Below are 27,752 nucleotides of genomic sequence, written 5' to 3'. Positions count from 1 at the left end.
AAAATTGTATTTGTGATTAGTCTGCTAGAAGGGGACACCAAACGCTGGGTGGCCCCCATTCTCATTGCCTGGCATGCAGGGTTGTCCTTATGTGCCTTGTAAGGTAGCGGCCATGGAGATCAGAAGGGGCAATGGGGCATCAAACACATAGAGTAAGGAAACCAATATTGGTATGCATTGCAAATAAATACATGAAACAGAAAACAGGCTATGACTGGACCCTTCCATTCTTTATTTTCATAGCAATCTACGTTTGAGCTTGCAGAATAAGGTCTTTTCAAGGTGTTTTTGAGGGCTGATGCCAAAGAGTCCCATAATCTAGATGGCAGAGTGTGGCTTGTGCATTAAAACAGCGGGGTGGGGTGATCTCTTGGTTTTGGTTTTGTGTAGTGATCATGAGATCCAGTTTCGTTCATCTTAAAGTGTCTTCTTAGAGCCAAGCATCATTTGGCACCTTCTTGCAAATATACTGTGTCATTTGCTCACAGTTTAATGTTGCCCAGCAACTTCCGCGGCAATTAAAGGCCATTACACCACAGTCGTGCTTCGCGGCTCTATTTGGCTCACCCCTTTTCCAGAAGCTGAAAAGAAGAGAAATAGCAGCCTTGATCAATCAAGATTGGATGTCTACTTCTTCACCCGCTCCCCTTGCCTTCTATCATTAAAAAGACGTTCAGCTCTTTCTCTCTTAACATCCACTCACAAGTGTGATGGATTTTTCTCCCCATATTTTAGAATTCTAACCATGTAAGGAAAACAACAACAACTATTGGTGTTTTGCAACTTTCTAACTTGTTGCAGGACCTTAGCAGAGTATACGCAGAGTTCACGAAAGCAATCGGTTGCAGGCAGGATGGACAAAGCAGGAATCAGTTACTTGTTACTTATAGGTGTTTATTATGTACAGTGGACTTCAAGTTACTATTTACAGGAACAGAGCACAACATGGATCTTTAGCTCTCTCACCACATGACTCTTACACTAACACTCAACTCTCAACGCTCTACTAACACATTCCAGTCAATAGGCCATAAATCATTATTCCCATGAGTGAGCTTGACCAATGAGGGAGCTGTCTCCAGGCCTCTATATTTCCAGGCAGATTTTACTCCTTTACATTGCCTTGGCTGTTGGCCAACTTCTAATTGACTCTGTGTGAAGCTGCATGTATTCAAAATCCCAACAACAACTGTGGGTTAAGACTGTCTCTTTTCTTTTCACATGAAGTGATTTCTCATAGGAAACTACAAAAAGTGAGGGTGTCACTTTGGAATGCTCAGCGGTACACACAAGAACTGTCAGTCAGTTTAGTTTGGGCAGTATCCAATGCAGTACTTCTGCTATTGCCAGGATTTCCATTTGTGCAACAGAACTGGCCCTCTCTCCTTTCCATATGCACCCACATCCTCCTCAGATCTGCTCTGGGCCGTTGTGGGTGTTGGAGAAAGAGTGTTGGAAGAGAGATCCTTACTCTCTCATAGCAGAGTTAGCACAGTAGTGATTGTTCTGAGCATATTAAAACCATGTTAGATTTGCATCCGCCTTGCATGAGGAGAGCAATGACACTATACAGAAACAAACATAGGTATGTCCTCAAATGAATTGCAAAATATAATCTATAACCACAAAGTCACTATAGGGTTGATTGAAATGATATGATATTTCTCACATATATATCTTATCTAAATCTAACATGATGGTTCTAAGTTTACTTTAATCAATTACCCATAGTTGACAAAGGTATCACCCTAGCCTCACTCTTATTGTCACTTGCATTCTCCAGTGTCCATTGTGTACTGAATCAAGTCCCATTACACAGCACTAAAATTCTGTGATAAATGTATTCTATAACTCCCTCATTTTTAGATCTCTGTGAATCTATAAATTGATATTACTAGTAATGGTGTGGTAGGTGTTTTTTTACTCCCATGAGATGTTTGGGTGAAATCTGCCCTTTGATCAAGTCTAAGATCATATACAGTAGTGGTTCCCAATTGGTGGTCCATGGACCACCCACCCAGGGGCTCCATGGTGTCATTCACATAACAAAAACTGCTGCAGAGATATCAAAATGCTCAAAGGTACATTTTTGAAAAGCAAGGGGTCTGCAGTACTTAGCTAACTGGGAATCGCTGGCATACAGGGTTTAATTTCCCAGCTAGTATTATACAACCCCACTGCCCGTTTGTAAAGTTTACTCAATACCTTTGTCAAAAAGGATTAGTGGTTGGTATTGGGTGCATCAAGAGAGATGAATGTCATTGGATTTTGTTCCAGGAAACCTTACAAAATTGAAAGCAGCCCTCTGTTAATGCAGCCTTGGTAATAAATGCCAGTTCAGTTCTCTGTTCTATTACCAAGCTGTGGATGAGTGAATACTTACTCTGACCTTGTACATCCATCAACACAAGCTGAAAAGAGTTGTTAGATACTTAAAGGGAACCATGAAGTGTCTTAAACTGCCAGCTGGCAGTGTTGCTCAGCTTTAGGTTCCTGCAAGTCCCTTTGAAGCTGAACTAAGCAGCAGAAACCATTTAAAAGAATGCCTTCAGCCTCTTCCGAATCACCACATTCACTAGGTTAGAGAAGCAGGAAGAGGAGCCTTCCTGCCTCTGCAACCTAGTGAGAAGCAGCAGCTCCTCATCTGGGCAATGATGTGGAGGAGTACATATGTAGATCTTTGGTAGTAGAGAAAATTGCATGGCAAAATATATTTGGAAAGGGAAAAGATCAATCACGTAAACAGAATCTGCAACTTTTTGGAATGCATGCCATTAGCAAATATTCAAAAACTTACTGGGCTCTAGGTATTGTGCCTGACAGCCAGTTCCATTTCGCTTTGTTGTCTTTAAAGAGTCCAAGCCAAAAAAGCTTTCTTCGGACTTTTACTTCATTTATCACAAATTGCTAGGGTAGGGGTGGGGAGAAAGAAAAACCAGAAATTTTTCAGTAGGAATGAGGAGCAAGGCAGTTCTCTCAAAGCCTTTCTAGACAATGTCCCTTTCTCTGAGCTACTCTAGCCCTTTACAAACATTCAACAGGCATAAAACAAACACATTTCAAAAGACACAGGTGTCACCTTTGAAAGCCAAATCCATATTTTTGGAGGAAGCAGTGATCAAAACTATGGTATTCCAAGTATGGTTGCATCAAGCACCAAGAATAATTTTGTACTGAGGATTTGCTATTGTCCCCCTGATCCAAGTTATGATGATGCTGATGATGGAATCAAGGAAGCATCCCAAAGAGGAAATGTTGCAGTGAAGGGTAACTTCACCTGCCCTCACCGAGACTGGCTACATATGTCTTCCAGTCATGACACAGAGTTAAAATTTCCAGATACTGTAAATGACTGTGCCATAGAACAGTTCGCCTTGGAACCACCTGGCGGGACAGTGAGCCTGTGTCTCAAATACTCCAATTTCTGCATCCATGTTTGATGGTTGGTTCCAGAGACACTGGAATCAGTCTGGTTGTGATATGCTTGATGGGATGACGATGGGGTCTCACCTATGTCTGTGCCCTGCAGCATCCCAGTAGCCCCTCTGCCTGGATTAAGGGCTGGGAGATGGATATACCTTCCAAGCTCCTCTAGAGTCATCTCCATGATACCCTCATGCCAGAGGGTTAGGGTGGTGAGGGAAGCCTTTTTTCTAAGCACTCAGTACATCTCAAAGAGCAGAGGAAGAATTTACAGGCCATCCAGGGGATAGATGACTCTCAAGTATCTACTCCTCCTCCTCCTTCAAGATCTCCTTCCTGACTGCCAGCTTCATTCTATTGGAGCTCAGCAGCTCCAAGAAACCTTAGTTAGCCCCAGATGGTAGCAGCTGTTCCCTGCCCCACCCACCCCTTGGCTTGACTGATGGAGTTGCTGTATTGCCTGCATACAGGTGGATTGTACTTTCTTAAATGGATAGTGATGATAGGAGCACTTTGACTCAAGGAGATCCCCTACCTTTTCAATACTCGGCTTTGATGCTCACCTGTTCTGCTGTTGTTTCTATAGAAATGAGCTTGGCGCCTTCCCTCTCACACACTTTTTGGGAATTCATCCATGATTGTACCCCATGAGAAAACCAATAGTATGCCGTTGCAAATAAAACCCAACCATCATCCACATTTTTAGAGATGATGTCTTTGAGTCAGCCAGGTATGGAGGAAGAAGAGAAAAAGAAAACAAGATAAGGAATCTAAGGGGAACCACCTTGTATGTCTGTGCAGATTTCAATTACTTTTGTGAAGTTCATTTCTCTGGGCACATGATAACATATATTAATCTAGGAAGCTCAGAAATCTTAAAAAAAAGAACAACATTAACTCATCAACCCATGCTGATGCTGATGCTGCAGTAAATACCTGGGTGGGCATAGCTGGAACAGGGAGCGCAGTCAAGAACCTCACCTAATTGTTTCCACCTGGATGCTTCAGGCAGCATTAGGGCAGACTTGAAGGATGGAGAGGGGGAGTAGCTGTGGTTGATCAAAATTCTCTTTCTCTCTCTAGGCTAACTGTCCAGTTGCGGAGGTGGGGAGGGCAATCTAGAGTGGGCAACTGGGACAGATGAGGGATTCTGCTGGTTTACCACCTGGTTTGCTGCCCAGCAGTCTCCCTGCCTGAGCTGACAGGATGGTTCCAGTGGGCTTCCAAATGCCTCTGGGGGATTTTCCAGCTCATCTGAAAGTAGGTGGTGCTCCTGCCAAGTTTTGGCCAAGCTGTGGAACAACTGAATAAAGATGATGACAATGATGACAATGATATTTTATAATATGCTACCCATCTAACTGGGTTTTCCTCAGCTTTGTTGTTGTTGTTGTTTAGTCGTTTAGTCGTGTCCGACTCTTCGTGACCCCGTGGACCAGAGCACGCCAGGCACCTCTGTCCTCCACTACCTCCCGCAGTTTGGTCAAACTCATGCTGGTAACCTCGAAAACACTATCCAACCATCTCGTCCTCTGTCGCCCCCTTCTCCTTGTGTCCTCCATCTTTCCCAGCATCAGTGTCTTCTCCAGGGAGTCTTCTCTTCTCATGAGGTGGCCAAAGTACTGGAGCCTCAGCTTCACAATCTGTCCTTCCAGTGAGCACTCAGGGCTGATTTCATTAAGAATGGATGCGTTTGATCTTCTTGCAGTCCATGGGACTCTCAAGAGTCTTCTCCAGCACCATAATTCAAAAGCATCAGTTCTTCGGCGATCAGCCTTCTTTATGGTCCAGCTCTCACTTCCATACACCACTACTGGGAAAACCATGGCTTTAACTATATGGACCTTTGTTGGCAAGGTGACGTCTCTACTTCTCAAGATGCTGTCTAGGCCTGTCATTGCCCTTCTCCCAAGAAGCAGGCGTCTTTTAATTTCGTGGCTGCTGTCACCATCTGCAGTGATCATGGAGCCCAAGAAAGTAAAATCTCTCACTGCCTCCATTTCTTCCCCTTCTATTTGCCAGGAGGTGATGGGACCAGTGGCCATGATCTTCATTTTTTTGATGTTGAGCCTCAGACCATATTTTGCGCTCTCCTCTTTCACCCTCATTAAAAGGTTCTTTAATTCCTCCTCACTTTCTGCCATCAAGGTTGTGTCATCTGCATATCTGAGGTTGTTGATATTTCTTCCGGCAATCTTAATTCCAGTTTGGGATTCATCCAGCCCAGCCTTTCGCATGATGTATTCTGCATATAAATTAAATAAGCAGGGACATAAAATACAGCCTTGTCGTACTCCTTTCCCAATTTTGAACCAATCAGTTGTTCCATATCCAGTTCTAACTGTAGCTTCTTGTCCCACATAGAGATTTCTCAGGAGACAGATGAGGTGATCAGGCACTCCCTTTTCTTTAAGAACTTGCCATAGTTTGCTGTGGTCGACACAGTCAAAGGCTTTTGCATAGTCAATGAAGGAGAAGTAGATGTCGTTCTGGAACTCTCTAGCTTTCTCCATAATCCAGCGCATGTTTGCAATTTGGTCTCTGGTTCCTCTGCCTCTTCTAAATCCAGCTTGCACTTCTGGGAGTTCTCGATCCACATACTGCTTGAGCCTTCCTTGTAGAATTTTAAGCATAAGCTTGCTAGCGTGTGAAATGAGTGCAATTGTGCGGTAGTTGGAGCATTCTTTGGCACTGCCCTTCTTTGGGATTGGGATGTAGACTGATCTTCTCCAATCTTCTGGCCACTGCTGAGTTTTCCAAATTTGCTGGCATATTGAGTGTAGCACCTTAACAGCATCATCTTTTAAAATTTTCAATAGTTCAGCTGGAATACCATCACTTCCACTGGCCTTGTTATTTGCAGTGCTTTCCTCAGCTACTCTGGGTGAATTCCAACAAAATAAAACACAACTGGAATCTAACCATTAAAAACTTCCCTGAACAGATGTCTTCTGAAAGTCAGATAGTTGTTTTTTTCCTTGACATCTTGGCTTGGGCCATTGACACGATTGGTCCTGAGCTCCCTCTCCCGCTTCATTCAGCCTGTTTGGCCCCCTGGTATACTGCAGAGGTTAGGGCAAAGAAAGAAGCTGGGAAATGGCTTGAACGTGTGTGGAGGAAAAATCTGGTTGAATGCAATTGAGCACTGGTGAGGGCTCACCCTCAAGCCTACCAAGTGGCAGTGAAGGCTACAAAGAAGTGTTGCTTAGCTTCCTCCATTGTGCCATCCAGCAGAGCTTTCCTGGGTGAAGTAGAGCCTGCTACAGTCTGGCCTGAAGGAGATGGTAGAACTGAAAGCAGCTTTCCGTGATTTGTTTGCAAAGTATTTTGAGGATAAAATTGACCCTTCATGACCCTTCTGTTACAGCAGATAAATCTTAAAGGGTGTCCAGAGCAGAGGCAGTGGTAAAATCACTCCTTAAGAAACCCAGCCTGATGGGCAGAATATAAATAAATTGTTGTTGTTATTGTTGTTGTTGTTGTTGTTGTTGTTGTTGTTGTTGTTGTTGTTGTTATTCCCTGGGCTCAGAAAAATCTAAGTAACAGTCCATCAGTTGCTAATCTCACCTTCCTGGGCAAGGTTCTTGAGTGGGTGGTCGTGGACCAGATCCAGGTGCTCTTGGAGGAAACTGATTTTCTAGATCCATTTCAATCAGGGTTTAGGTTTGGTTTTGGCATGTCTTTAAAGGCAATCATTTCCCAAGGTCAAAGAAAAAGAGGGGAAATGGCATTATATAACATCCACAAAATGTGTGTTTTCGTGCTGACCATCTGTCAGGGAACTGACATCAGAGATCAACGGAGAGGGAAGACGCTCCGAGGATGCAGGGGAGGGAACCAGCAAGGAGAGAGGGAGAGCTTCCGCTGGGGAAGGAAACCAAGGTGACACCAGGAAGAAAGGGGAGGCTGAGAGTACTTCAGAGGGAAGGCTCCGAGACTCTTCCAGTGAGATCAGTGGGGAGAGCGCAGGACCTCCGCTTGGCACGCCTACTCTGCGCAGAAGGCTTCCGCGCAGAGAAGCTAGGCGGAGACTGTCTGTCAAGGAATTCTTATGTTGGAAGAAGTTCAGGAAACGCCCACTGACGGATTCTAGCAGTGATTAAGACAGTCGTGTTTGCAAGGCGCTGTCAAACCAGGGAAAGTTTGAGCTATTAACCTGCTTGGGGGGCAGTTTGGAGTTTTACGCATGAGCAACACCATTTCCCATTACAGCAATCCGTCAGTCCTCTGAGTTGCTCGTGCACAGAGAAACAGGGGCAGCATCATGAGTCAAACTGGAGGAGCCGGGGCCGGAGAACAGGGGGGCAGAGGAGGGCCTACTCTCGAGGAGAGAAACAGAGAGTTGGAGCAGCAACTCGCCCTACTAGCGGCGCGGCTGGATGAAAGGTGCACTCAGGATGTCCAGGGGAAGCCCACACCCATCGCAAGGAAGGTACCGGGACTAGTGCAGAAGTTTGGGGGCAATCCCAGAGACTATAATGCATTTAAGACAGATGTGCAGTATGCGCTGGACCTGCAATACGGGGACTTTGTAGACGATGCAGAGAGGGTAGCCTTCGTGATGGGGCATCTGGAAGGGCGCGCCAGAGATTGGGTCAGACCCTTGATGGCGTCGGAGAATGCTGCCTTGAAGGATTTGAGAAGGTTTTTTATGTTCCATATGTTCTCGAGTGATGTGGAGCAGAGCGTGACGCGCAAAGAACTGATGGGGTGCAAACAAGGGAACCAATCAGTGAGAGAGTACTGGTCACGATTTGCGATGCTGATTCATAGACTTGGGTGGGAACTTAGTTCTGCGCCAGTGCAAATGCTATTTGAGGAAGGATTATCCCCTTGGGTTAAAGATGAACTCTCCCGCGCGCCCCGTCCGGAATCGATGGAGCAGCTGACCAAGATGGCGTTGGCGGTGGGAGTACGCCAAGAGGCGCGCGCTCTAGAAAGGCGGGAAGGGAGAGCAGAGCGTTGGTATGACAACCGCATTCCGGACGTGCCTGACCAACCAGCGCCGCCCGCGGAACCAATGGAGATTGGAGGAGCGCGCGCGCGCGGGGTTTCAAACTCCAGCGAGGCTCGCAAGAAGGAGGGGAAAACGACAAAGAAATGCTTTCTCTGCCAGCAGCCGGGACATTTTGCCAGAGTCTGCCCTCAGAAGAAGGCGTGGCAAGGAATGGTGGGGGCAGTGGAGGGGGAGGAGGAAAGAAATAAAGAGCAGGGAAACGGGAATGCCTGTCTGCCCGAGAGTGGGCACAGCAGCCAGGCGAGCAACCAGTAAAGGTGCCCAAACCTGACCCTCCCCGAGCTGCCATAGCCATAGAGGTGATACTAGAACTCCCTAACGGACATCCTATGAAGGTGAAGGCGTTGCTGGACTCTGGCAGCTCTTGTAACTTTTTTAGCAGGGATTTTGCACTAGAGCACCAGCTCCAAGTAGTGCCTCTAGAACACCCCCTGCAAGTAACGACCATTGATGGTAGAGAACTTCTGGGGGGGGGGAAGTGACCCACCAGACCCCCCCCGATGAAAATGAGGGTTGCCAGACACAGTGAGACAATTGCCTTTCATGTAGCCACACTAGCAGGACCACCAATCATACTGGGAATGAGTTGGCTGGCACTGCACGACCCAGTGGTGGGATGGCACCAGCGGACAGTCACCTTTGGATCTGCTTACTGCGTGGAGCACTGCCAGGGGGGAGAGACCCAAAGGATGGCAGTAGCAAGGGTGGCAGGGATGGCGGTAGGAGAAAAGGGTAGAATACCAGTTCAGTACGCAGATCTGAAAGAAGTCTTCAGTGAGAAGGAGGCTGATAAACTACCCCCTCACAGGCCCTTTGACTGTCAAATCAACCTACTCCCAGGAGCTCAGCTGCCTGTGGGTAAGCTGTACGCCATGTCGGACAGGGAGATGCAGGAGTTGCGGAACTTTATTGACAAGAACCTGAAGAGGGGTTTCATACGAGAATCAAGGGCGGTGGGGGGCAGTCCAGTGTTCTTTGTGGACAAGAAGGACTCTAAAGAGCCCAGGTTGGGCGTAGACTATCGGCGTTTGAACCTGGTGTCGGAACCAGTGACATTTCCAATGCCCAGAATTGACGACATTCTGGCCAGAGTAAGGAAAGGGAAGGTCTTTACCAAGTTGGACCTTCGGGGGGCATACAATTTGATAAGGATGAGGGAGGGGGATGAATGGAAAACCACCATGTCCACCCCTCTGGGGGCCTTTGAGTACTTAGTTATGCCCTTCGGATTACAATCAGGCTCAAGCACATTTCAAGCCTTCATGCACTACGTGCTGGGGTCCCTACTGTACAAGAATTGCGTAGCTTTCTTGGACGATGTGTTAATCTACTCGGAGAACGAAGAGCAGCATATAAAGGACGTCAGGGAAGTCCTGAAAAGGCTGCAGGAGCACCAGTTGTGGGTCAAATTAGAGAAATGCCAATTCCATGCCCGAGAGGTGGAGTTCCTGGGTTACAGGTTGTCTGACAAAGGCTTAGCCATGGACCCAGGCAAGGTGCAAGCGGTGCTAGAATGGAGGACCCCCAAGAACCGGAAGGACGTGCAGAGGTTCCTGGGGTTTGGCAACTTCTATAGGAAGTTCATCAGGAACTTCGCCCACTTAACAGCACCCATAACCGATTGCCTCAGCAGCAAGAAGAAGTTTGAGTGGACGGAAGAGGCTCAGCAATCCTTCGAAAAGCTAAAGAGGGTGTTCGCTTCGGAAGAGCAACTCTTACACGTGGATCTGCAGAAACCGATGAGGCTGGAGACAGACGCGTCAGACAGAGCGGTGGGAGCGGTATTGCTCCAGCAGGGAAAGCGGGGAGAGTGGAAGCCGTGCGCCTTTTTCTCAAGGAAGCTGAACAAGTCAGAACAAAACTACACGGTGTACGACAAGGAACTGCTGGCCATTCATGAGGCCTTTCGCCGCTGGAGACATTTTCTAATAGGTGCACAGCACAAAATCCAGGTGTGCACGGATCAGAAGAACCTGGAATATTGGAGGACTGCACGAGTCCTGAACCAAAGACAGGTGAGGTGGGCACAGGAGTTTTCCAAGTTTTGTTTTGAAATTAGGTACGTGCCGGGGAGGGAAAACGTCAGAGCAGACGCTCTCTCTCGCAAACTGGAGTACTGGGAAGGAGAGGAAGTACCAGAAGTACGTCATGTCATCCCCGAGGACCGGTGTGTGTGTGGGGGAGTGTTGGTAGGGAAACAAGAACTAGCCGGTTTAACGAGGGATGACCAGTACGCCCAAAACAAAATCAGGGAGATCCGAGATGCCGAAAATCAGGGGGGTTTTGAGGTTAAGGAGGGGGCTTTGTACTATAAGGGTGCGTTGTACATACCGGAAGGAGACTTGAGGAGAAGAATACTCAAACAACTGCATGACAACCCCACGGCGGGACATTTCGGTCAACACAAAACCATGTTGCTTGTCACCAGGCAGTTCTGGTGGCCAAGGGTAAGGGAGGATGTGCGGGAATACGTACGGGGGTGCGAGTGCTGCCAGCGAGCCAAAGCGGAGAGGGCAGCACCCGCGGGGTTACTGGAACCCTTGCCCACACCAGAAAGACCATGGGAAGGGGTTTCAATTGATTTTATGACTGATTTACCCAAGTCCAAGGGGAAAACAGCAGTCATGGTGGTAGTTGACTTGATGACCAAGATGTGCCATTTTATTGCTTGCTCACATGCATTGACTGCAGAGGAAACAGCTAGGCTGTTCGTGGATCACGTCTTCAGGTTGCATGGCGCCCCCTTGAGGATTTTATCCGACAGAGGCCGCCAATTTACTTCCAGATTCTGGAGGAAGCTTATGAGTCTGCTGGAAGTTGAAGTTAGTTTCTCGACGGCCAGGCACCCAGAGACCAACGGACAAGCAGAAAGAGCTAATAGCATACTTCAACAGTATCTACGCTGCTACGTCAACGAAAGGGAGAACGATTGGGTGGACAAACTAGCGCTGGCCGAATTTGCATACAATAACACGGAACATGTGTCCACGGGGATGAGTCCATTCATGGCCAATTACGGGTGTCATCCCAGGGCCTTCCCAGGGGAGGAGGGGGGTAGGTGGAGTGTACCGGCAGCCAAACAATTTGTGGAAGAAATGCAGGCTTTACACCAACTACTTAAGGTTAACCTGGAGCGGGCGAAGGAAGCGTACAAGAGGCAGGCAGACAAGCAACGCAGAGAAGGGGAAACTATAAGAGTGGGGGACCAGGTGTGGTTGTCTACCCAAGGGTTACCATTCAAAGGGGGGTGTAAGAAACTACGACCAAGGCGTTTGGGACCTTTCGAGGTCACACAACAGGTTAATCCTGTGACCTTTAGACTCAAATTGCCCACCAACATGAAACTGCACCCGGTGTTCCACCGGTCATTACTCTCACCGTACAGGGAAGGATCTATGGGACAAGAAAGAGAAGCTCCCAGGCATCCCCGGGTAGAGGAAAGGGAACTCAGTGGTCATGCAGCTGAAATTCTCGATTCCAGGTGGAGAGGGAGGAGGGTGGAATATTTGGTGGCTTGGGAGGGGGAACCCGAATCAGAGAACACGTGGGTTCCGGCAGAAGAGATCAGGGATGAGTATCTGCAGGAGGAATTTCACCGCAGATTTCCAAGGAAGCCCAAGCCCTTAGGGAGGTTCTGGGAGGAGCAATTTGGTGACACGGAGGATGAAGAAGAGTTTGTGGGATTTCCCGCTTCAGAAGAGGAGGGAGGGGAGAGATCCAAGGAAGAGGAATCAGACTGGGGAGACTGGGCTGAGGAAAGAGAGAACAGCAGGTGGAGAGCGGTGTTGGAATCATCTGAGGAGGAGGATAGCTCTTTCCGGGGCTTTCCCGCTTCACCGTCTCCGGGACGGGAGGGGGAGGGGCCTGGGAGGGAGGTGGATGTCAGGGAACTGACATCAGAGATCAACGGAGAGGGAAGACGCTCCGAGGATGCAGGGGAGGGAACCAGCAAGGAGAGAGGGAGAGCTTCCGCTGGGGAAGGAAACCAAGGTGACACCAGGAAGAAAGGGGAGGCTGAGAGTACTTCGGAGGGAAGGCTCCGAGACTCTGCCCGTGAGACCAGTGGGGAGAGCGCAGGACCTCCGCTTGGCACGCCTACTCTGCGCAGAAGGCTTCCGCGCAGAGAAGCTAGGCGGAGACTGTCTGTCAAGGAATTCTTATGTTGGAAGAAGTTCAGGAAACGCCCACTGACGGATTCTAGCACTGATTAAGACAGTCGCGTTTGCAAGGCGCTGTCAAACCAGGGAAAGTTTGAGCTATTAACCTGCTTGGGGGGCAGTTTGGAGTTTTATGCATGAGCAACACCATTTCCCATTACACCATCCTTCGCTTGTTTTTATGCACAAGTGATGCAATTTGCATTCGTTCCCCGTCTCTGCTTTCACATCTAAAGCTTTATAAGCTATTTTATAATAACTTTACCTATTATGTATTCAATGCTCTGTGCTTGCCTGAATTTGAATATGGGCTAAGGATTCTGAGCCCCTGTGTTCTGACTCAATACATGCTATCCAGTTGCACCATTCCTTTCTTCCACACAAGGCTGCAATCGTGGAGGACCTGCACTGGCTTTTGGATAAGAAATCTCCTTGGATCTGGGGCCATGCTCAGAATGCTGCTTTCAATGCTGTCAAACAGCTGCTCTCCCCTGAATGAGTCCTTACCCATTTTGATGAGACCAAGCTTGTTGTGCTTGCCTGTCACACCTCCCCATATGGAACTGGCGCAGTCCTCAGCCACCAGTAGCCAGATGGGTGAGAGGCCCCCAATGCATCCACAGAATGCAATTATGTCCAGATTGACAAGGAGGCCCTTGCTATCGTAGCAGAAATAAAGAAGTTCCGTGGCTACACCTATGGCCACCACATCATTAACATAAGTGACCACAAGCCTTTGCTGGGCCTTTGCGCTCCTGCATAGCAGACGCCCCAGATCCTGTCCCTGAGGATGCTAAGGTGGTCCATCTTTCTCAAGGCATATGACTATGTGCTGCACCACCACCATGGCAAGAGTCTTTGACACACAGATGCCCTAAGCTACCTGCCTTTGCCAGGCATAGACTCCGACCCATCTCCAGCCCTCAGTGTGATGCTGCTAGAGACTCTGCCCCAGCTGCCGCTCCATGCCACGAATGTTGCCACACACTTGGTGAAGCGTCGCGCCATCTCTCGAGTCCTCAACTGGGTGTGGAGGGGGTTGCTAGTGGATTGCCTTGATGCAGAATGCTCTCCATTTGTCTCCCAGCAACATGAGCTGTCAGTTCACAAGGGATGCCTTCTGTGGGGAAACTGGGTCATGATCCCTGCTAAGCTGTGGACCAGAGTGCTGGAGGCTCTCCATGTCAGTCACCCAGGCATTGTCCATATGGAAGCTCTGGCCAGTAGCTACATCTGGTGGCCAGGCAGTAATGCAGCAGTAGAAGATTGGGTCCAGCAGTGCCAGGCCTGACAAGAGTCCTGACCATCCATGCCTCAGGCCCCAATCTAAAGGTAGGAGATGACATGCACACCATGGTCAAGACTCCACATCAATTTTGCTGGTCCATGCCAAGGTCAGACATTCTTGATCATTGTGGACTCCTTGTCAAAGTGGCTCGAGGTGGTGCCCGTCTCAGCAATGACCTCCAGGATCGTCATCTGGGCCCTGCTGTGGGTCTTTCTTCACCCTACACGGCCTGCCAGACACCATCATGTCAGATCATGGAGTACAGTTCATGTCAGCCGAGTTCCAGAAGTTCATGGCCAACAACCTAATCCGCCATGTCACAGCAGCACCGTTCCACCCATCAACGAATGGACAGGCTTAGAGAATGGTGAGGACCACCAAGGAATCCCTCACCCGGATTGCCCAGGGGGACTGGAACAAGAGCTTAGTTGATTTCCTGCTGCAGCAGCACCTCAAACCCTGCATTGCCACAGGTTGAAGCCCAGCAGAGCTCCTTATAAACCAGAAGCTGGCATCACTCCTGGATTAAAGGTAAAGGTAAAGGTACCCCTGCCCGTACGGGCCAGTCTTGCCAGACTCTGGGGTTGTGTGCCCATCTCACTCAAGAGGCCGGGGGCCAGCGCTGTCCGCAGACACTTCCGGGTCACGTGGCCAGCGTGACAAGCTGCATCTGGCGAGCCAGCGCAGCACACGGAAACACCGTTTACCTTCCCGCTAGTAAGTGGTCCCTATTTATCTACTTGCACCCGGGGGTGCTTTCGAACTGCTAGGTTGGCAGGCGCTGGGACCGAGCAACGGGAGCGAACCGCCGACCTTTCGATCGGCAAGCCCTAGGCGCTGAGGCTTTTACCCACAGCGCCACCCGCGTCACTCCTGGATTGGCTGCACCCAAATCTTGCATCTGATCGGCCTCCTGGCCAAGGGGCTCCAGCGGCCCCCAGGTCCTTCACACCTGATGACCCTGTCTACATCCCAAACTACGGAGATCACCCTGTGTTTATCTCCACTGCTGTTACCGGGGCGACAAGCTTGCCACCCCAGATGTTCAGGTCCACTGCCGGCATGTGGACTAAATACGTTGATGCCTGTCTATTGATCAATACGTTGATCCCCAGTGCCAGCCACTGCTACCATGCGAGAACACCAGGTGAACAATCAGCCTAACTCACAGGCTGATGTGCCTGATGAGAACCTGCAGCCCAGGGTAGAGCTGAGGAATGGGGCCCCAACACTGCAACACCAAACAGTGTGGAGGCAATGACACCAGTGTCACCCATGACACCAGCTCCAGCTCCATCAGGATCCCCAACAACCCAGGGGATGAGCTTCACCCATCTCAGTGGGTGAGGCACTGCCCACACCACTTTGATGAATATTTGTGTTGACAGGGATGAGTGTTCATGTCTAAGGGAGAAGGGTGTTATGTATTCAGTGGTCTGTGTTTTCCTGAGCTTGAGTCCGGACTAAGGATTCTGAGCAGCTGTGTTCTGATTTGATACATGATATCCAATCATAGAATATTTCAAAAATCATTCCCCTTCTCTGCTTTTTCATAAAAAGCTTTATAAACATCATTATAATCTCTTTACCTATAAAGCAAGTGTTCCCAGTGAAGGAAAGCCCACCTTAGAGACCTGTGCAGATAAATGGAGGATCCTATCCTGACCTAGGTTTGGCCGTCTGGGTACTTGCCGTTGCACCAAAACAGGCCTGTGGGTAGAGTGAGAGTTGCTATGGTCTGCAGGTATTTTATCCCACACGCCAATGAGCCAATCCACTATGTGAGTAGGCTTGAGGGCTTCTTTCTGATGATGGGCTTGTGAAACAAGAGAGATTTTGTTGTTGCACCAATCACCCCACTGCCCAGCAGTCTCTCTGACCAAGTTGTCAGAGGTTGCCTCAGATGTGCTGTTCAAGAATCTCTCTTCCATGGATGAATATAGTAAGGGACAGGTCTTTTAGCTGACCTGAAAAGGAGGACAGCTCTCTGCTCTGGCTCTAAGAGTTTTCAGCTAGAGGAGGGGCTTTCAGCTGGGGCAGAATCAGGGCAGGATCCCACTGCACTACAATTCTTCAGCATCGTAGGGTAGCTTACCAATTTCCTTTTGCAGTCGATCATTTTGGATGGCAAGATGCCGCACTTCCTCTGATAAGTTTTGAACTACAGCGAGTATTTGGAAGTCTAAAAGATTTGAGACAGTTTAAGGCAGGAGTATCTGAAATAACAATCTGCAAATATTAAGAAACCATTTCCAAACATTTTAAAACACTTTAGCCTGAAACAAGAAGCAGAGCTCCAGGATGGGGTTCTTATGAATATGAGGGCAGACTTGATTCTCTTTGGCTGAGATCACCAATGGAAAGCCTCAGAAGAATCCTGCAGCTGGATCAGACCAAAGACCCATGCAATCCACTATCCTATTCTCATATTGAAACTGGCTCATGAAGTATCTCTAATGTTCCCCTCCTTTGTCCTCCTTTTCTGCTGGGAATCACAGGGTCACAAAACTGAGTCACACAGTAAAGCCAAATATGCAAAGATTACTTTACGGTTTTCAATTATGCTTTCTGAAATCTAAGAAAAGACAGGCACCCAAACTCTTTTCCTGATGAATATTGGGTTGCATTCCACATAGTTCTAAAGAGGGCGTTCTGTAAGCTCAGGAATTTCTCCTTGTGCAATGCAATCTTCAGCCCCTTTCCCTCCATTCTGTTCTGAAGTTTCTCCCCACCCTGGGGAGCAGCTTTGGTGATGGCATGCAGGGAGAAGTGGGGGCAAAGTTCCTTTGCACTAGTGCTAAAATCTAGCACTAGCACAAGCATTGTGAATTACAGTGTGATGGGGAAGGACAGCATTTCTAGTGGGGAAATGTGAGAATCACAACCACCTGCTTTTCTTTATGCTGAGCAGTGAAAAAGTGATAAACTCTGTTGGGTGATGAGTTTCACTGAATGTTTTGCTCACACAATATGAATCCCAAAGGGAACTACAGGAATTGAAGTCCATTTAAATTAAACATGTTCTAGCAAAAGTGAGGATTTGTATATAAAATGCTTACCATCCTTGTCCTTATAGGTTGAATCAATCCCAACAACAATGTTTCGAATCATTCCCAATCCCACTTGAAAATCAGCTCTTTTTTTCATTTCCTTCTGATCTAAGGAGGAGGTAGGTAGAAAAGAAATGAAGAAATTCTGTTCTAGCTTACTAGTCTGGTGACCTGGGGAAGGGGGATACTTGGTTTCAAACTGCTTTTAACATTGCATTTTAAATGCTGACTTGTAACGTGCCCTGGGAGCTTAGGGAGAAGAGTGAATAAAAAATCAAATCAACAAAAACATGAATATGACTTCTATTAATATTTTCTGCTCCCAGGCCTTATATTGATGTTTCCTGTCCCTTGATTGTGGCTGCCCTGGTGCTCTGAAGTCCTGTTTCCATTTGGCCTGTTGCTTCTGTCATCAGATGGTTGGCCTTCCATTGAAAGCTTTAGATTTTTTGGTGTCTAGATACACCTGCCCTCTTTGTCCTAGAGACTTGCATTTGCCAAGCTGCCTCATGCCCTGCCGTATGCTCAAAATATGTAAAGTCTTGGATCATTTGGTTCCCTCCCCCTGAGCTTTGCTTACTTTGGAGTGCCATTTAAAAATGAACTAGGTTTACAAATAGGTTATGTGTTCATTTATCCAGTGCTATTTTTCTGGAGAAAGAGGTGCCAAACTCACCTTGAATATCTCCCTTGTTCTCTTAGATTAGCAACAGAGCCCACCTGAGAGGGGCTGGAACTGAGTCCTGATGAATTTCGGCTGAAAAAGGCCCTGCATATATCTTGATATTTAGGTAGGCTCTGGACCCACCCACTTTATCCTCTGCAGCCTGTTTTCCCCAAGCACTTTCCTTCAGGGGACTGGAGCCCTAGCAGAGGGCAGGGTGGCGAGGATCAGGAATGGGGGCTCTCCCCCAGCAAATGAGGATTAGTTGGGAAAGGAGCAGAGAATGGCAACTGGGAAAGGCATTTGTCCAGGGTGTTCCAGGGACTTGTGTCAGCCTGTGCTTCTCTTCCAAGAACTGGAACTCACTTATTCAGGGAGAACAAAACACTGTCATTGCTCTCTGGGTGACAGATGTAACTCAACCCCTGATATCAAAGAGAGATGAAAGGGATAAATGGAAGGTGGATCCTGCCATCTCTTTTTGGAAATGCTAATGGCATTTAAGCAAAGCCCATAACATTAGTTGCAAAGTATGCTAATTATGTACTTACATAGAAGGAAAAGCAGCAGTGTCATGGCACTAAGGATGAACATCTCAAGTATGATAAATCGTTCACCCGTTGGAGATTTTAAGAAGGTAACCATGTCCCGAAAAGTAGATGCTTGAAGAAAGAAAATTCTGATTTAGCCATCAGTAGCCAACAGTGTCCTCGAAGCTACCAACATGAGTTTGACCAAATTGCGGGAGGCAGTGGGAGACAGGAGTGCCTGGCGTGCTCTGGTCCAGGGGGTCACGAAGAGTCAGACACAACTCAACGACTAAATAGCAACAAGCCAACATACCATTCCCAACCCAGGAAAAACGGTTTCCATATGCCGTGGCAGCCATCAGCCAGAGACGGTCAACTGTTCAAGGGGTGGTAATCTGGGTGGTTGAGCAGGTGGAGGAAGCAAGGGGGATGCCTTGCTGCTTGAGAAAGCTTTTCTGACCAATGTCTGGATCAGAAGACAGTAGACTTTGATATTAAAGGACTTTCTGCTCCCCAAACAAATGACAAGATGCTCCCTCTGAACACATAATGCCACATACAGAAGCTGGGCTGGCTTGGCCATTGGCTCTTATTTTGATGCTGCTGATGGGGCAGGAGGCTAACTGAGGAGGTGCAGTGCAGCTTGTGTGGTCTACCCATCTCTACCCACCCCAGCACCTGCTACCTGAGGCAACTGCCTCATTCTGCCTAATGGTAGAGCAATTCCTGGCTGCACACAGTAAAGGAACACCACAGCCAGCAGCCAAGAGTGGGCTGAATCCTGGGGTTTCTATGGGGCTTCATGGATCTCTGGCACCCAAAGAGCTGTGTGTGCTTTTCTCTGCACTTCTCACTGGCACAACCTGACTGGTTCCACTCTCTGCCTGTCTCTCCATCAACTTCCCTTTCCCATGCATTCCTCTACTTTATGAGAAACCTCATCCCATATGACTGTGCTGTATACAGACCACGAGTTTCTTTTGTTGCTGCTGAATCCTTTCTGGATGCTCCATCAGTTCTGGACTTTTCCATCCTCTTAGTTGCATCTGTGAAACAACAAGCTATTATAATGACTGTGAACACATTGGTTGGATGGTGGGTGTTTTCCCTTCCAAGCTTAGAGTCTCTTGTCAAGCATGAAAGCTCACAAAATTTGCTTTTATTCTCCTGCACTTAATCTCCCTATTACAGGAACATAATTTTTAAAATGGATGCACATCTACAAATGTCAAGGATTTCATCGGTACAAAGTTGAAATGGACAACAACATCAGGCCAAAAATATGTCTCAGTGAGGCATTTCCAACATTAAACTTTGGTGTCTATCAGTATTAGACAACCATTTCCTGTAAAGACATTGTTGAGTCCAATATCACTGAAATGCCTTTCTTTTTCTTTTGCTGGATCAGTCTCCATCTTATACAAAAAAGATGTTCCATATGGATTCAAAGGTATTGAAAAATGTTTTAGATAATACAGTGGTGCCTCGCAAGACGAAATTAATCCGTTCCGCGAGTCTCTTCGTCTTGCGGTTTTTTCATCTTGCGAAGCACGGCTATTAGTGGCTTAGCGGCTTAGCGGCTATTAGCGGCTTAGCGGCTTAGCGGCTATTAATGGCTTAGCAACTATTAACGGCTTAGCGGCTTAGCGGCTTTAAGAAAAAGGAAACAAACTCGCAAGAACTCGCAAGACGTTTCGTCTTGCGAAGCAAGCCCATAGGGAAATTCGTCTTGCGGAATGACTCAAAAAATGGAAAACCCTTTCGTCTAGCGAGTTTTTCGTCTTGCGAGGCATTCGTCTTGCGGGGCACCACTGTATAGCATTCTCCACATTTTTATTAGTTTTTTTAAACATATCATTTCCAACAATCATTTAACAAAAATTCTTATCTTATGCAAAGTTTTAGACTTCCATCAACAACCTCTGATGATTTCCCGTTCTTTATCACTTGTTCTGCATTTCTTAATTTCTCTATTACTCTTAATTATCATTAACTAATAATTCTTTCCATAGTTTTTCTTGCAATATTTCAAATAATCCTCCTTACAGAACTTCTTGCAGTCCTACAAGTATAATCTGTTCATTACAATTGCTTTTCAAATAATTCATCTATTTACTGATAATATAGCATCTATTTCTCTGGAGCAGCAGAAACCACTTGTAGTTTAATGGAGAATTTTGGACATAATAGAAATGTAAAAGATTTGGATTATTATAAAAGATGCAGGAGGAAATGACTAACAATTGGACCCACAAAGGGGAGGAGGGAAGTCCAGGGGATTCTTTGGAATCTTGTTTTTATATTGTACGTTGATATTTGATTGTAAAATTTTAATTTGAAAAATGAAATAAGTAAATAATAATAAAAAGACTTTAGAGACCACAAGTTGGACATGGAATAGAAGCATGCATCCCTCTACTTTATGAGAAACCTCATCCCATATGACTGTGCTGTATACAGACCATCAGTTATAGTTGCCGATAGTGTTGCAGGATTTGCGGGCGCTGGCTGCTCCATCCTCTCAGTTGTATTTAGGAAACAACAAGCTAGAATAAGACAACAACAAATGGAGAATAAGATTATGAGCACATTAGGGAGAAAGTGGCATCAGTATTAGACCATCCTTTCCCGTAAAGACGTTGTTGAGTCCAATATACAGTATTTTTCACTCTATAAATCCAATTGAATCTAGCAAGACTTTGGACACCATGAGTTGGACCTGGAAAAGAAGTAGAGGGGACGCTGTTACTTAGGCTCTCCAAGTGTGCCATTTTGTTTTCTTTTTGCAAAGACCCAACTTGACATCTGATGCCGTGGCTTAAAGAAAGAAGAGGACTGTTGTCTAATCCCATTTCAAAGGCATCCGATCTAGCAGCCCTTGATATGCAAGTAAATGGGTTTCCCAAAGACTTATATTTTCTGGATCATGCTCTAGATCTGGATTGACAAACTGGGCTCATGAATCAGAGCAGGGCACCTGCATTGCCAGGGAATAAAACAGAATGTGATGCTCCTGGTTTGCAATGTAGCTGGAGCTTTACTATAAGGGACATGGCTGTTTGAGAAGAAGCGAAAGGAACTTCATGGCTTGGCCAGCTATCAAACACCTGCCTGCATGGGGAAAGGAAGGAGGAAGCAGTTGACTGGGAACAAGGAAAGTAACCTTACAGTGACTGAACTGCACAGATAAAGAATGCAAATGAAGGCTCACACCCACATGTGTTGACTCCCAGGCCAGATCAAAGGATGGGAACGGAATTACATCATGAATTACATCTGTTGCCAGCTTGGCATGAGACCTACGCCACAGACTACCATATTTTTCCGTCTATAAGATGCCACCATGTATAAGACACCCCTTATTTTGGGGGACTCCAAATTAACAAAACACCCCACAGCACAACCCATGTATAATGCATGGGAGGGGTGTATGGGATGCATGGGAGGGGTGGCTAACACCCCAGAGGACAGGATCACACTTCAAAACGACCTTGACAGATTAGAGAACTGGGCCAAAACAAACAAGATGAATTTTAACAGGGAGAAATGTAAAGTATTGCACTTGGGCAAAAAAAATGAGAGGCACAAATACAAGATGGGGGACACCTGGCTTGAGAGCAGTACATGTGAAAAGGATCTAGGAGTCTTGGTTGACCACAAACTTGACATGAGCCAACAGTGTGACGCGGCAGCTAAAAAAGCCAATGCAATTCTGGGCTGCATCAATAGGAGTATAGCATCTAGATCAAGGGAAGTAATAGTGCCACTGTATTCTGCTCTGGTCAGACCTCACCTGGAGTACTGTGTCCAGTTCTGGGCACCACAGTTCAGGAAGGACACTGACAAACTGGAACGTGTCCAGAGGAGGGCAACCAAAATGGTCAAAGGCCTGGAAACGATGCCTGATGAGGAACGGCTAAGGGAGCTGGGCATGTTTAGCCTGGAGAAGAGGCGGCTAAGGGGTGATATGATAGCCATGTTCAAATATATCAAAGGATGTCACATAGAGGAGGGAGAAAGGTTGTTTTCTGCTGCTCCAGAGAAGCGGACACGGAGCAATGGATCCAAACTACAAGAAAGAAGATTGCACCTAAACATTAGGAAGAACTTCCTAACAGTAAGAGCTGTTCGACAGTGGAATTTGCTGCCAAGGAGTGTGGTGGAGTCTCCTTCTTTGGAGGTCTTTAAGCAGAGTCTTGACAACCATATGTCAGGAGTGCTCTGATGGTGTTTCCTGCTTGGCAGGGGGTTGGACTCGATGGCCCTTGTGGTCTCTTCCAACTCTATGATTCTATGATTCTATGATTCTATAAAACGAGCCCCAATTTTAAACCTAAATTTTTAGTTAAAAAACCCTAGTCTTATACAAGGAAAAATACAGCATATAAGGGCCAGAAGCTGAAGGAGACAGGGAGATCTTGATACATTGTTCTATGCTCCATTCCAGAATGTGAAGAGAACGACCATCTACCAGTCTGAAGTATCCCAGATAAGCCTTCCAGATCTCCATCGGCTGGAGAGACATGAAGAACTAAACCTATTCTATCTGTTTTGTTGTTGTTGTTGCCTGAGATATTTTGCTTATTGGTTATATTGCTAGCTTTGTAGTTTATTCCAGTTGCTGTTGGCTTTATATTAGACTGCATTCCAGGTTGCTGATCAATTTCTTTTCTGATGTTTACCAATTAATAAGAGTTTGTCTCTACCTAAGAGTCTGTCAATTCTCTTTCCAGTGGAATCCAAAGAACCTGTTGCTTGCCTGGTGGTTGCTATTGGCCAAACAGCCAGTAGGGGACGCTGGCAAGACAGCACCTGTGCACATCCTTATAAAGTACCACCACTCAGTTTCATTGGATGACCCTGAGGTCTAGTATTTGAAAAAGAAAAACCATCTGTAGTTTATAAAAGCTCCCTTTCATTTTCCCTCTTGGTGACCTTTGGCCCTGGAATGAGTCCCTGCAAATATCATAGCTTGTAAGGAAAGTGTTACACCCCTCAGACTTCTTTCTGTTTGGATACCTTGGTGTTGCCATGGAACAATCTTTTCCCTAATTTCCTCCTAAGGGTTTTTCATCCTTCCACTGGCTAAGAACCACCTCCCTTGTGATGTCAGGCATTCCAGAACTCCTCCCATTTAGGCTATACCATTTCCTGATTGGCTGCTCATCACATCCAATCAGCATTCCACATAAAGCATAAACCTAGGGAAATGTTGGTTTCAGATTTATTATACTAATTAATTTTTCAAAAGTTATTAGTTTTATTTTTTATTTAGGCTGGGTACATACTTTACCTTCAAAGCATATCCCCCAGAAGAATCCTTACTCCTCATAAACTCTGCTAGTAATATTGGAAAGCTTCCTTTCCTTGTTGGGTCGAATTGCTGTTATAAAGATGAATGTATTGCCAAGAATGTTATTTTTGTTTCAATCATTACAAATTTTGGACAAAGTGGACTGTTTCAAGAAGTGGCAGAGAGACATTTCTAGATTTGTCTGGCAGGGCAAGAAGGCCAGAAAAAAAATTAACATACTAACTGATGCAAAGGAAAGAGGTGGATTTGCCCTGCCAGACCTTAAACTTTATTATGAATCTGCAGCATTCTGCTGGTTGAAAGAATGGCTGCTTCTTGAGAACACAGACATTTTGGATCTGGAAGCTTTCAATAATGTTTTTGGGTGGCATGCATATTTGTGGTACGACAAAGTTAAAGCGCATAAAGCATTTAAAAACCATATTGTCAGGAAAGCATTGTTCAATGTCTGGATAAGATACAAAGAATTGCTTGAAAATAAAACCCCAAGGTGGTTGTCACCGATGGAAGCAAAGGCTCAGAAAAAGCCCAATATGGAGGCCAAGTGGCCTAAATATTGGGAAATTTTGGAGCAAGAAGGAGACAAATTGAAATTGCAGAGTTTTGAGAAATTAAAAGATAAAGTGCGAGACTGGCTTCACTATTATCAATTAAGAGAGGCTTATAATTTGGACAAAAAAATTGGCTTCCAGGTGGAAAAATCAAAGTTGGAAACAGAATTGTTAGATCCCAAAACAAAGATACTTTCAAGAATGTATAACTTGCTGTTAAAATGGAACACTCAGGACGAGATGGTTAAATCTGCTATGATTAAATGGGCACAGGATGTTGGACATAACATTATGTTTGCTGACTGGGAACAGTTGTGGACCACAGGTATGAAATTTACGGCATGTAATGCCCTAAGAGAGAATATTATGAAAATGATTTACAGGTGGTACATGACACCAGTCAAGCTTGCAAAAATCTATCATTTGCCCGATAATAAATGTTGGAAATGCAAAGAAACTGAAGGTACATTCTTTCACGTTTGGTGGACGTGCCCAAAGATTAAGGCTTTCTGGGTGATGATCTATAATGAAATGAAAAAGGTATTTAAATATACCTTCCTGAAGAAACCAGAAGCCTTTCTTTTGGGCATAGTCGGCCAATTGGTGCCAAAGAAGGATAGAACTTTTTTTATGTATGCAACAACAGCAGCAAGAATACTTATTGCAAAGTACTGGAAGACACAAGATCTACCCACCCTGGAAGAGTGGCAGATGAAGGTGATGGACTATATGGAACTGGCGGAAATGACTGGCAGAATCCGAGACCAGGGAGAAGAGTTGGTGGAAGAAGATTGGAAGAAATTTAAAGACTATTTGCAGAAATACTGTAAAATTAATGAATGTTAAAATGATGTTGGATTGAAAATAAGTGGTATTGGTAACAAGGTTAATAAGAATATGCAAATATGGATTGATAATGGATGAAAATGCATAGTTATATTAGGTTAAGATATAGAGTTAAGATAAATGAAAGAGGGTAAGGATTTGCTGAATTGATTATGTAAATGGGAATACAAAAAGGGGAGGTGTGAGGAGGTCAAGGAAACAAGCAAATGAGCTTAAAGATATTGAAAAATGGATTTATTTTTAATTTTTTTCTTAGCTATTTGTTTTTTGTATTTTGTATTTTCTTTTTCCCCTTCTATGTATTTTTTGGTAATTCCTGTATTTTTCTTGTTATTTTTTTCTTCTCTCTTCTATGTTTTCTTTTTAGTTTGTTAATTTCTGTTTTAATTTCTTTTACTCTGTAAACCTATGTTTTCTGTAAAACGCTAATAAATATCTTAAATATATAAAAAAGTAATATTGGAAAGCTTCCTATCTCAACACTTGTACCAGGAAATATGGCAAAGTGCATTAGTGTAAATCTTCATTTGCAAAGTTAAAGCAGAAAGACAAGGAACAGAAACATTCAAATTTCAACATTTTTGGTTCTACATTTATTGAATGCATCATCATCAAAACATACACGCCACCAGTGCTATTTTTCCAGAAAAATGGGTACCGGAACCACTGGTGGAGGAATGGGAGTTCAGAGGGAGCGGTCCGCCCCCCGTCCCACTATTTCGGTAGGGTGCCATTGCTGTGCACCCCCCGGACACACGCCGCACACATCTGCATGTACCGGGTGCCATGCCCCCCAGAACGTGCGTCACGCCCTTGCAGACAGCATACCACGTCCCCAGGATGCGCCCCATGCTCCTGCAGGTGGCGTGCCACACCCCCAGGATGTGCGCCACGTCCCCGGGGTGCACTCTCCTCCCCATGGAGGGTGCCAGCCATGCCACCGCCTGCTCTCTGCCCGCAGTAGAGGATCATGCAGCTTTGCCACTGACCAGAACTGACCACAAACACTTCCCTTGCTCTCTTATAATGGTGTCCACCTGAGAGGTGTCAGAACTGAGTTCAAGTGAGTTCCAGATGCAAAAAAGCCCTGCATGCAGCTGACCTTCAACCAATGGCAACTCATAGAGAACTGTACTTGGATAGAACGATAGATCTGCACAAACTCTGAGCTGGACTCTGATAAGCTTCATATGCTAGAAACCCCTCATAACTACGTACACTTGTTTCTCTTTTTGTTTATTATGTTTTTGTATGTTTATATGTCACTACCAATAAAAATATTGTTCAAAAATGTTTTCTGTCATTTAAATCCTGTCCTTCTGTATAAAGATGCAAGAATCATATAATACTGGTCATAAAGGTTCTCCAGTGGCTCCCAGTACATTTCCGAGCACAATTCAAAGTGTTGGTGCTGACCTTTAATGCCCTAAACGGCCTCGGTTCTATATACCTGAAGGAGCGTCTCTACCCCCATAGTCCAGCCCGGACGCTGAGGTCCAGCTCCGAGGGTCTTCTGGCAGCTCCCTCACTGTAAGTGTAGCATTATGAGGCTTTGCCCTCGGGTGGGAAAAAGTATTGCACCCGGGAGAGGGAGTGGGAGTCAAACAGACATTCAAGGAATAGTTTCAGAGAAAAAGCTTTATTTCTACCATCCATGAACTGGTAGAAGGAGCAAGTGTGATAACTCACAAACAAGCACGGGTTCACAGTCATTTGCACAGAGCATATATTCCCCTTCCAGTTCCCTCCCCTTTCTCCTCCTTCTCCTCAAGAGTCCTCCGAGCACAATTCAAAGTGTTGGTGCTGACCTTTAAAGCCCTAAACGGCCTCGGTCCAGTATACCTGAAGGAGCGTCTCCACCCCCATCATTCTGCCCGGACGCTGAGGTCCAGCGCCGAGGGCCTTCTGGCGGTTACCTCATTGCGAGAAGCAAAGCTACAGGGAACCAGGCAGAGGGCCTTCTCGATAGTGGCGCCCGCCCTGTGGAACACCCTTCCAGCAGATGTCAAAGCGATAAACAACTACCTGACATTCAGAAGACATCTTAAGGCAGCCCTGTTCAGGGAAGTTTTTAACGTGTGATATTTTACTGTATTTTTGGTTTTTATGGAAGCCGCCCAGAGTGGCTGGGGAGGCCCAGCCAGATGGGCGGGGTATAAATAATAAATTATTATTATTATTATTATTATTATTATTATTATGAAAACCAAATCTCGGGGAGGCTCCAACCCAACAGCATCCACGTTCCTTCCAGACAAACCTCCGTACTTGAAGGTAAGGCCTATAGGATATTCCAAATCTTGTTTCATTCTCCTTTCAAGTCCAAATGTCCCCATAACTCCAACTTCCACCTGAATCAGATTTATAATCCAAGGGTCATCTGATCTCCACATAAGGGGATCTCTCCATCTTTCACTTTCCAATTCAGGCCAGGCTTCCATCTTCGAAAATTTATTTCTCCTTATTACCATCATGTCAGGCCTCGAATTGCAGCTCGCCTTTCGCATCTGCAGAGTTACGGCTCCCCCTTTCTTCTCTTCAGAGACAACATTATTCTCCTTCTCAGATTTCCCTGTTTGTTCAGTTGAATAAAATTCCTGTGCTGAGTTCTTATCAAGTTCATTGCTGGTACTCACTCTTGCGTTCAAAGTTGTAACATTTGTAGTCAAAACACCTATTTGACAGATCTTGCTCCCCTTGAGACTCTGCAAAGCCAATTCCTACGTCGGCTCCTAATGCTCCCCCTGTGCGTAAGCAACGCAGCCATGCGACTAGAATTGAAGGTCGCATCCTTAGAAACTTGCCTGTGGAAGCAAGTCTTCAATTACTGGTTATCATTGTGGCATAGATTACCAAACCATTACCTTGCCCAATGCTTATGGCGAGATGAATTCTCTAGTCTTTGGACTAGT

General features: G+C 46.0%; 1 protein-coding gene across 1 annotated transcript; it reads right to left on the bottom strand.

Annotated features, from left to right (window-relative positions):
• Positions 1-204: 204 nt before the first annotated feature.
• Positions 205-23,236, bottom strand: LOC128420555 (CD209 antigen-like protein D). The gene is made up of 9 exons (XM_053402160.1): positions 23,149-23,236; positions 20,592-20,675; positions 19,098-19,175; positions 18,151-18,261; positions 16,945-17,043; positions 15,981-16,067; positions 3,987-4,138; positions 2,798-2,907; positions 205-581 (listed from the first exon to the last, which is right to left on the bottom strand). The coding sequence occupies exons 2-9, from the start codon at positions 20,644-20,646 to the stop codon at positions 431-433; spliced, it is 843 nt and encodes a 280-aa protein (XP_053258135.1). The 5' UTR covers positions 20,647-20,675; positions 23,149-23,236; the 3' UTR covers positions 205-430.
• Positions 23,237-27,752: the final 4,516 nt, after the last annotated feature.

This window comes from Podarcis raffonei, chromosome 9 (assembly GCF_027172205.1).
Source record: "Podarcis raffonei isolate rPodRaf1 chromosome 9, rPodRaf1.pri, whole genome shotgun sequence".
NCBI lineage: Eukaryota > Metazoa > Chordata > Lepidosauria > Squamata > Lacertidae > Podarcis > Podarcis raffonei.
The sequence above is the reverse complement of the archived record's forward strand: the minus strand, read 5'-3'. Positions and strand labels throughout refer to the sequence as shown.